The sequence below is a fragment of the Enoplosus armatus genome, chromosome 4 (assembly GCF_043641665.1).
Source record: "Enoplosus armatus isolate fEnoArm2 chromosome 4, fEnoArm2.hap1, whole genome shotgun sequence".
NCBI lineage: Eukaryota > Metazoa > Chordata > Actinopteri > Centrarchiformes > Enoplosidae > Enoplosus > Enoplosus armatus.
In genome coordinates, this window is record NC_092183.1 from 13,728,279 (window position 1) to 13,739,484 (window position 11,206).

Here is an 11,206-nt window from a genome sequence, read left to right on the forward strand (position 1 = left end):
AAAAGGTGCTGGTTGAGCAAGGCACACTGTAACATTTTGACAGCACATGGTCGCAGAGTCCATTCTGCAATACATTCCTGGTTACAGTATGCGCCAACCCCTCGATAGGCTCAATGGTATGGCCCGCCTCCCCGTGACGTCGGAGCGGCTGACTTCATAGGATAAATAGTGTAGCTCTGCGCCATGAGGCTCTAGCTTGAAGATCAATACACCGAGAGACTGGGACTGGCCTTCTAGAGAACCGGGGAAACGCAGAGGCACTGCTAGTGATAAAAATAGAGTTAGCTTGATATTAACATCGTAACATATTTACATTTCGTACCAGCAGCCGCCGTCAACGACGATGAACGGACAGATGAATGGTTTCCACAACTCCCTCATTGACGAGGACTGCTTCTTGTTCACTTCAGAGTCGGTCGGAGAAGGACACCCCGGTAAGACCCGACGCAACATCCTTATATCAATTTGTCTGATTAAATGAACTAAAATTCTAACTGTTTTTACGACGTTGTTTGCGCCTCGTACTGTACAGTTTCACGTTTTACTTAAGTTAGAAAAACCGTAACAGATTCAAATTAAAGCGTTAAGGCCTTTCCGCTACTTGAATATAGCTGGGCCGGTTTCAAGAACACGCGCTACTAGCTAATGTTAGCTAGCTAATCTTTGCTGACTAGGTGATGCTGTCGCGTGCCTTGTCCACCGACAGAAAACATAACGTCACCAGTGTTCATATCAGACATTCATTGTAAACGTTACCTAAACGCTCTTCTTATTACAGTGTCATTTGTTAATTTGTTAACACTTTCCTGAACGTGCCGAATCGTCCGGAGCTATTCCTGACGCACGCGGCACGGTGAATGGTACGCTAACGTTATCCGTTGACCTAAACAGTGTATGATGCTGGGTTTTAATTATATCATGTACAGATGTAACTAGTTAAATGTTTAGAAATGTATCACGCTTGCCTTCCGGTGCCTGGATAGTTGAACTCGCTCCCTTCCTCACCACATGTGCGCATGTTGAAATGGCGACTGTTAATACGCTCCGAGCCACTCCCACTCCAGGCACGATCCGGGCCGGTGCTGCTAACGTGCCACAGTTTACATTCAGACCCGTGATCTGGTTTTGCTGCAGTCTGTTGTTGATTCCGTCGTTGCATTGTTATTGTTTTTCAGACAAGATCTGTGATCAGATCAGTGATGCAGTTCTAGACGCCCATCTCAAGCAGGATCCTGATGCCAAAGTTGCATGTGGTAAGAAAAGAATATGTTGGCTCAAATCAGATGTTCATATTGACAGTGGAATATCGAGTGTTATTAATTTTATCGTATGGGTCTTGTGTCTTGCAGAGACTGTTGCCAAGACTGGGATGATCCTATTGGCTGGTGAAGTGACATCACGTGCCACTGTGGACTACCAGAAAGTTGTTCGTGACACCATCCGCCAAATTGGATATGATGACTCCTGCAAAGGTGTGGCATGTTGTTGTGTTTCTGGTTTGTGCTTTTCATTGAGTTGTCTGTGGTAAAAAAAAAATTTTAATGGTGTTTTGATCTGCTGCGGTCTGTCTCTTGCACAGGCTTTGACTATAAGACCTGCAATGTTCTTGTGGCCTTGGAGCAGCAGTCTCCTGACATCGCTCAGGGTGTCCACATTGACCGCAATGAGGAGGACATTGGAGCAGGGGACCAGGTCAGTAGTGGCCATGTGTGCTGAAGTTACAGATTGCTGGTCTTTATGGTCTTTAAATGAGACTTGTTCTCTTTTAACACCAAGTAAATGTCTCGCTTTGCAGGGCTTGATGTTTGGATATGCCACTGATGAGACCGATGAGAGTATGCCTCTCACAATTGTCCTTGCCCACAAGTTGAATGCCAAGATGGCTGAGTTGCGTCGCAATGGCACCCTTCCATGGCTCCGGCCAGACTCTAAGACACAGGTAGAGCTGTCATACTTGCTATTATTAACAACTATAAATTATCTTTTTGTTGGTGGTGTTGAGGTTATTTATATTTTCACTTTCTACGCAGGTTACTGTCCAGTACCGCCAGGACCGTGGTGCCATGCTTCCAGTGCGTGTGCACACAATTGTCATCTCTGTTCAGCATGATGAGGATATTTGCCTGGAGGAGATGAGAGATGCCCTGAAGGAGAAAGTCATCAAGGCTGTTGTTCCCTGCATCTATTTAGATGATGACACCATCTACCACCTGCAGCCCAGCGGCCGATTTGTTATCGGGGGTCCACAGGTAAATGTCGGAGGATGTGGCTTTCAGTAGCTAATTAACCTGTGGGTTCCCAACGTGTGTAACCTCTGTTCTTACATCACAGGGTGATGCTGGTCTGACGGGGCGCAAAATCATTGTTGACACTTATGGAGGCTGGGGAGCCCATGGCGGTGGTGCCTTCTCTGGGAAGGATTACACAAAGGTGGACCGCTCTGCTGCTTATGCTGCACGCTGGGTGGCCAAGTCTCTGGTGAAGGCCGAGCTCTGCAGGAGAGTGTTGGTCCAGGTGAGTGGTAGTGTCAAAACACACCTGTCTTCATTTTAGATAGCGGGGCTTCAAGAGGTTCCCATTTTGAAGATTTGTGTATTTTTTACGCTTGATAAAATGTGTGTGTTTTTATTAGGTGTCCTATGCTATTGGAGTTGCCCATCCCCTCTCGATTTCCATCTTCCACTACGGGACCTCCCACAAGAGTGAGAGAGAGCTGCTTGACATTGTGAAGAGGAACTTTGATCTCCGTCCTGGAGTCATTGTCAGGTAATGTATAACCTCTGAAACCACCTGCTACTCAACGAAACCGCAGCTCCTGGCTCCTTTCTGATTTCTGTGCCTTAGTTTTGTCTTTTATTTAGTTGCCCTGCCTGGGATTTTGAGTTAATTTAATCTATTGATGTATTGTGAAACTCTGCAGGGCCAGTACCATTTTCCTTTTGCTGCAGCTAGCATTTTGTTTCTACTTAATTACATGACATAATGTCAAAGGTTACATATGTGGGCTTTAGAGGGGGTGAATGTCTCATTTATTAGGGTAGACATGTTTAATATCTGCCAAAATGAATCCTTGTAGCTCATAGTTGCATAAGCGTCATTTTTATAAATTGAACGAGTGTGGTTTCCATCCGCAAGCTTCAGTCAAAACACTGCTCAGGGATGTGTTTGGTTGGCAGGGTAAGTGTCGAAGCTTCACGTGTTTCCCTCTTTACCAGCTGGTCTAACAAACCTGATTTTTATTTATTTATTTTTTTGTGACTTTCGTCACTCTCGCTGGCAAATGTGAGTGTTGTGCCTGTGTGAGTATGTGTGCATTTGAGGTTGCTGGGTGTGACTGCTGCTAAATATGTTGATTATGTATTCCAGGGAGCTGGATCTGAAGAAGCCCTTGTATCAGAGGACCGCAGCCTATGGCCACTTTGGCCGAGACTCCTTCCCATGGGAGGTGCCCAAAAAACTCAAGTACTAAACCTGTTAAGCTTTTCCCCCCAGGCTTGTTGGTGTATACTACAGAGAAGCCTCCAAGGTTCCAGGGGGTGAAATGCCCTTATATTTCTCATAATAATGGTATCATTTAACACATGACTCCCTTCCTCACTCCACCTTCCTTCTTTGTCTTGTTACTGTTTTCTGCTGGTTGCAGTATCATACTTGGTTATAGGAGGCATGCCTCAGAAACTTGATGTTAAAAAGACTTGGATGGGTTCCATGAACTCATTCACCGTAGTACTTCGTGTTCTCCCACGTCTTGAGGTTCCCCTGCTTCTCCTTGTAATAGACCCTGAATAGCTGCGCTCAGTTGTTCTCCTTTTGGCATTCCACACTCGTCAATATCGTCAGTCTTGTATTCAGTGTAATGGCGGTTGCATATTAGGCTATATGCGATACCCCTCTTAATTTACTGGTGCTACTGATGTAAGGAGTCTGTGCAACATAAAAAAAGTCCATTTAGAAGCATAATTTGATAACTGGAGGGTCCTTGATCTGGCGCCTTCCCAAACAAGTTTAGCTTCTGTCTAAACATTCCTCCTCTGTCAATCCAGTACGATTATTCCTTGACCCAGTGTTCTTTATCCTTTTTGTTAGCTTTATTCCCTTGTCTTTGTGGAGGATGCTAGAATGGCAAAATAAAAATTCAAGGGTTGCTGTTTTCACAAAAATGCTATGCATTGCAGGCTAAGGGGCGAGCCAAATCCTAATAATTGACGCTCTCAAATGAGCATAAAGCCTCAGATGCCCCTACAGACCTTTGCTGTTTTCTGACGTAATACAGAAAAGTCAGAAGCTGCTATGTCACTGCTCTGGTCTGCAGAGGCATCAGTTATACTTGATAGCGATGGAAAAATTGGATTGTTTATGCATTAAATTCAATTTTAAATGAGTCCTTTTTTTAAATGTAGTTTCACTCGCTTTTTTATGGTTTGAATTGACTAACGGCCCTTTTACTCCTGAAGTATATTGATGGCAGGTGTAGCTACAGAGAAACCTGGTTCCCATCTTTATTCTCAAAGGAGTGTGGTCATTGCCACAGTCTTATTGGCTAGGACTCAAACCTCAACACTATTTATTTGTTCTCTGAAACTCGGCGTGGATACAGAGAAGCCGAGGTTTCAGAAGGCAGCTTTAAACACACTTGGTTGTTGAATCTTGAATTCCTTTTTGACTTGATCATTTTTCAGTGTTTGGCTTGAGGCTCCAGAGTGTTGTACAGAAAAGCTTTGGTCTGCCTCAGCCGGCTACTGTTGATGACTATTTTACAACCTTTTTTTATTTTTGGACTGTAGATCTTATTTTTAGGTTGGCTAGTTCTTAAAAATCCCATTAAAATGCCTGGTGCAATTCTTTGGCTCTTACCTATCCCCATTAATGGAATGGCAACATTTGGTTGGTGTAGTACAGAGAAACCAACCTTGTTTACATGGCCATCCCATGTGCGGGATAGAGTTTTCAAGTTTTTGGTTTTGTTCCCTTTGACCACTCAGAGGTCATCCCGTTGGCTACAGTAAGTGTAAGAGTGCCTTTTCTATTTCCTCTACTCCCCATTTGCTTTTCTCCCCTCCTACCAACATGCGTTAAACTTCCAGAGGAACAAGTAGCTCATACTGTATTATGCTTCATGTCTGGACTGGGTAGTTTCCTTATGCTCTGTAATAAAAACTACTCCTCTCAAATGTCTGTCATGACTTTTATGTTCATTAATATCACACAAAGAAGAATTTTAAAAATGTTTCACAATGAGGAAGAAGGGTTGAAATACTAACCAACAACTCATTCTGACATAGCTGACAAAGTCTTTGTTCTTTTGAAATCCCCCATCCAGTAAGTGTTAGTAACACCTGTTGCAAATTATGAGTACAGTTTATGATAAGCCAACAAAGGAAAATGCAGTGCCAACATTTAGCGTTGTGCATCCATATGAAGCGCTTCAAGGTAATATTCCCCATGTGTAATGTTGTGATAGATTTTCTCATAATCATTGTAGGGAAGATGTTTGTATAAAACATTGTCGTCTTCCTGTTGGCCTTAATCTTCAGACAGAAATTGATTACTGATGATTCTGTACTGTTGGTTAGTTTATCCTTCAAAACTTATTAAGATAACTAATAATTGAATTGAAAATAAGAGCTTGCATTGGTAAAAGGTTCAGCAGCACATCTGTTTTTAGGGCACTTATTCCCTACTTTGACGTGTAATTTGGACCAGTAATATTTGGCCTAAACTGAAAGACTGGAAAATCCCACCATTTCTCAATGATGGCAGCCATAAACATGCTGGTTGGTTAGTCTGTTTAGCTAAAAAAAATGTGTGGTTGTATTTGCAGCCAACAAGCACTGCACTCAAGTCTACGATATATTAACTGGAACATAAACAGTCCTGAAATTGTGTGTCTGTGAGAGTTATGCATTCATTAGCTGGGTCACTGTTTTGTCTTTCCAGAGGGAAACTGTTTGAAGCAGGTTTCAGGGTTGTAGGTAGGGTAAGCATCTTGTTCCTGGACATGGTACAGTCCTGAGCAGTGCTCACAAGAGTTTGACCCCAAGACAAACCCCTTCTAATTGGCCTATGACAGCTGCCTGTACCTTGTGAAAAGGTCAGTATGCCTTTAGTGCAACAGGTATAATAGCTCTTAGAGATTAACAGCACAGCCAGCTGCCTCAGCTTTCTAAGCAGGTAAATCCACTGTTGGCTTTTCCTGTTAAATTAGTTTTATAGTATTTGCATTGTGAAAGCTGAGGTTGCCCTGAAGGATGGTACCCAGGTTCTCCACCAAAGATCTGATGTGCTCCATCTTCCTTTGACACGGAGCAGCATAGCATGTGTGTGATTCTTTTTTTCTTGTTTGGAAAAATGTATTAATTACTTTTGTTTTCTTAGCTATCACAATCCACACATTTTGCCACAATGTTTTAATAGAAATAATCCACAGAGACATTTTTGGATATGCATCATTGTGAATTTAGTTGTTTTTTCAGTATGAACACCCTAAATACTTACAATACAGTCAGAATTTGTATATAAAATTTAACTGGGACAGAATTTAGGAGTGCCTGTTTTTCCGGATGTGTCCTGATTATGGGTGTTAATATATGGTTTGTGTATTCATAATTGACAGTATTTAGATGCCTGAGTTGAACCTACATGTTCCAATATAAATGTTTTCTCTGATCACATCTTTAAAAGGAGCTTTAACTGGCTGCTTTGGAGAAGACATAAGATACCCAAAAGATACCCATTTCACACAATGACTTACAGTCAATAAAATAATTATATAATCTAAAATACATGGTGAGTTTGTTGGCCAGTTATATACCAAGCTAACCTTCAGATGCTTGAGCAGATGCTAGACGACAATGGTTGACTTTATTGGTTAATAGTCAATGGCTAAGATGAAATTGGTGCAACTATTTGTAATTTTGTAATTCAGTCTTTTTTTAAGTTCTTTATTCAAGACATGCATCCACTTTTCCTCACATCTTTAAAAGTGTATGCAGTTAACTATTTATCTTAAGGCCAAACACTCACTTCAACACAACATGCAACGACAGGATTCTTGAGTGTCCTTTATCTAGACTACCAGAGGAATTCACATGTGTCAAAGTGAACCTTGAATCAAGACGTTAGACACAACAGGACAGAAATGCTTACTCTGTGACTCAGTGGCCATTTGCAGCTTACTGTATTTCAGCAAGCACATCTGACACTTCTTGGAGGCCTTGGTCTTGGTGTAAGCAAGCACTCATGTAACAAAACAATACAATTGTTAAGTGGAGGCAGGAAATGGAGCAAATGGCAAGGTGTGATAAAGCAGTTTCTCAAGATAGACACAAAAACAAGAAAAGGTAAAGCAGAAGAAGCTTAGTGGAAAAGGTTTTGGGAATATGCCGTTGTCTAAGATCACAGGTCTTGAAACACATCACTGCTCTGCTGCTGTTCGTGACAGATGCTACATTTGATATGTCTAGCAGTGGGGAAATCAGATGCCAATAGGCTATTTTTCAGCTATATCCTACTACATTACTCTGTAATTACACTGCAACTAAAACCACCAACTTACTTCCACTGTTAATAAAACAAATTATTCCATTATGTGTCCATAAATACTATATATGCTTTATGTATTATCCATCTGTTCAACGCAACATTTTGAAGCTTTGTGTAACATCACGATGCAATGAACACATTCCTGAACAAAAATGAACATATATAATAAATATGTAATAATGTACATGAAATAAAATAAGACAAGTTCAGAAGGCCTCACAATATAGTTGGTACAGAGACACCGAATTCACATAAAGATTAAACACAAGGTAATACTCCATGGTATTCTGCTCCACATACAACAAACCCTTAAAACCCAGCAGCTAATTCAAAACACTGCTGCTTGAGCTTTAACACAGAAGAACATGTTACACACCTTCTTAACCCCCAGATACATTTCTGACATGCTTGTACAACACTAAATCTTCTTAAATGTGCTTGTTGTTCCTACAGGTTTTCTAGCTACAATGTGTTTACTTTAGCAGAGTTTAAACAATGGCTAATAATATTTAGCCAATAGTAATACACATTAGTAAAATTCAGTCTCACTCAGTAGTTATGAAAGCAACATTAAGCAACGTTAACGCAGTCGGTAAACGCCTCCCAGGCAAAGCAAACACACACCAGGAGTAACTAACTACAGAAGAACTGAAGGTTTGTACAATGCAAATGAACACATTTACACAACCGTGGACCTCCATGATAATCCAGACGTTATAGATATTTGTGTGTGACAGTGTTCTGTGGTATATGTATGACTGTCTGCTTTGTTAGTCTACAAGTGTTGCATTGCTTTACATACTTTCTTGCATGTTGTTATGCCAAACAATTTACTTTATTAGTAGGCAAAAACATTATTGAATCTGATCTAGTATGTGTGTGGATGGTGTACACAACTTTTAGATATAAGATAACTTGTGACATATACATATGTCATAACAAGATTCACATCAAATGTCTGTTCATCTCCTGTCATCTCCAGCCCAGACAGGTTTGGGCAGTGCTCTCTAGTCGGCGCCTCAAGGGTGTAGCAAAGATAGTTGCGATGTTGTAGTGTTGAGTAATCTAACCTAACATTATATCATACTTCCCTGCATCGGTCCAAGATGTAAAACTTGCTTTTTCACTTCCGGCTTCCATTTGTTTATTTCACATCCTGACCCATTCTGAAACCCATTCAGCCAGAGAGATTTTAGCATCAAATCCTGTTCTAGCAAAGCATCTCTGGAGCCTTTCACGGCTGAACTGGTAATCCAATGATCTTTTTTCCCTTTAATTAGCTTTGTTACTGTGCCACACAAATCCTGCCAGCTTTGTAAATTAATGAGTGGAGTTTGTGCTCTGCACATGTGGTCACTGCTGCATAAGTAGGAGGTTTAGTGTTATGAGACCTGCACACTTTCAGGTACTTTTGCCTCCCATGGTTACACATACTTAGTAAGGTTTCATTGTTTTCCTTATGACAGGAAGTTTATGGAAGAAAGTGTCCATTTGATTTACCTGGTACATGTAGAATTATGCATCGATTTACACCATTATTTTTTGTAATATTTTCATGCATAAGCATAAACGTGATGGAGTATAAAAATGGTTTTCAGGTTTAATTACAAAATCTAAATACATCTATGCGTGAAGAACCTTCCATACCCCATGTGCTTTGTCAGGGTTCATTTAACATAAATGTCCAACTATCATATCTCCAGAATTATTATACCACGAAAATGAAACGCTGACATTTTAGTGACATTAAATAATGTCTGGAAGTGCTCCTTGCCTCTGAAAGCTGGCCCAGCTCATTTTACAAAGTACATCACTACAGTTACAGTATATCAAGCTATGAGTAGTATTCATGCTCAAGTAACATAATCAAATTGAGTCCTGTCTGCAGTTTAATTGCAGCAGCTGTGCATTTCCACTACCACATTGGCTCGGTCAAACATCTATATTTAACTCTGAAAGGTGGGAGGTTGTGCTGGGGTTACACTTCCACAGCCTTGAATGGGCAAGATCACTCTGTACTGCACCAGCATCGCAGCACTGACGGAGGCTGCTGCAGCTGAAATGCACCGGGATGTAATAACAAAAAGTCTGGGAAATTGTTCCTCAAGAGCATCGCACCACACTCACACTCCGCTCAGTTTACACCACTTCAGTCTTTTGGCTTGGTGTTATAAAGGTACCTTTTAGTGGCACATACAGGTTTACAGTATTATATCTTTGTTTCTCCATAACAAGAAAGAACACAGGGAATTCTTCCCACAGTAAAGAACCCAGAGGGCACCACCTGTGCTCTGCTCCCGTCTGAGACCAAACAAAGCACTACGGACACCAAAACAGAGATGATGTCGAGACCAAACACTGTTGTGGAGTGAAAGATTATGTCTTTGGGTGCCTTTAATTTTCTCACAGCCAATACACACTAACCAGCAGAGCAGTGTATGAGCTGACACAGTGAGAAGGGCAGACGCAGGTCAGGTTGTAAGGATTGGGTGACAGCTGATGCAATATCTGTTTGAGCTTGCTGTTGCTCTTCTGTACTTTTGCAGGAAAGTAAAATTAAAGCCACACATTACTCTTTTAGTTCCAGTTGAACATCATAAACTGCTCCATTTCACTTTAAATTGCTAACATTGGTGCACTTAGAATTGATGTTGGTTCAGCAAATGTTTTGGCAGATATGTTTCCTGATTCAGCACAAAACAGAAGGAAACTCACAATGTTTTTTGTTTGTTGAGACAGCTTGTCTTGCAATTTGTAGTGCTTTTTATGGTATGTAGGGTATATATATTTGCTTTTACTATATTTGACTATTTGTTATAGTGAACCACTAATCCAGAATGCCAATTTGTTAAGTATAGTCCCGTTTTTATGCAAAATTGAATAAATTCCTTCCCACTTGGCCTAATTATGGCAATATTTTATATTTTTAAATTCATACTCCCTTATTACACAGCCTACATGTTCTAAAGATGTATTAGGCTAAGCAATAAAACACTATGAACCATCTCTGTGTTAAGTGTGTGCAGCCAGTAGTTCTGAGTTTTTCAACACTGTTTGTCATTTGATTTTGATGTGCTGAACAATAACACCTTATCAAAGGTACATCCGATTACACACACACCTTTGAATCATCCTGCGTCATTGTTAACGCCATAGTTATGCAAACAGTAGGTTTTCAGTAGGTCTGGAGACCTGCCATTAAAGTGGTGTTAGACTCAATCTGTCACTATACCCAGCCCAGTCTAAATTCTGCAGAATGTTATGTAATGTCAGTCTTTGAGATTGCTTCATTCGGCTGAGAAAAGAGCCACTTACAAAAATTGGGTTGATATGGGTATTCGCACATTTACTGTGAATGAAACTATAGTTTTAGTGCAAACCTACAGATAGTTTTAAAAAAGCTACAGATGGTTCAAGGTGGCTCGATAGTTATCTTTATCTTTTTCTAGACAGTATTGCAGTAGGTCAGAAATTAGTACAAAGGTGTGTAATATAGGCACAATGATAGAAATGGAAATATGATATATATAACAAGTAACATAACATATTAGGCAATATTCAAATTAAAAAATACATAACCGCCAGCCTGCGTGTCTCAGCAGGCCCATCAGTAAATTGCATATTTTCATGCTTTCAAAACATTTGACAGATGTTTCCTGGGGGT

At 40.7% G+C, this 11,206-nt stretch overlaps 1 protein-coding gene across 1 annotated transcript; it reads left to right on the forward strand.

Moving 5' to 3' along the window:
* The first annotated feature begins 208 nt into the window (after positions 1–208).
* On the forward strand, positions 209–5,171 carry mat2ab (methionine adenosyltransferase 2Ab). The gene is made up of 9 exons (XM_070904054.1): positions 209–434; positions 1,176–1,253; positions 1,350–1,472; positions 1,580–1,692; positions 1,796–1,939; positions 2,031–2,249; positions 2,332–2,514; positions 2,633–2,766; positions 3,367–5,171. The coding sequence occupies exons 1-9, from the start codon at positions 344–346 to the stop codon at positions 3,467–3,469; spliced, it is 1,188 nt and encodes a 395-aa protein (XP_070760155.1). The 5' UTR covers positions 209–343; the 3' UTR covers positions 3,470–5,171.
* The last annotated feature ends 6,035 nt before the right edge of the window (positions 5,172–11,206 follow it).

Bases quoted from the DNA above. Each gene is read 5' to 3' on its own strand.
- mat2ab (XM_070904054.1), top strand. From the start codon at position 344: ATGAACGGACAGATGAATGGTTTCCACAACTCCCTCATTGACGAGGAC. The intron at 1,693-1,795 runs GTCAGTAGTGGC...CTCGCTTTGCAG, and splicing joins ACATTGGAGCAGGGGACCAG to GGCTTGATGTTTGGATATGC. The intron at 1,940-2,030 runs GTAGAGCTGTCA...CTTTCTACGCAG, and splicing joins GGCCAGACTCTAAGACACAG to GTTACTGTCCAGTACCGCCA.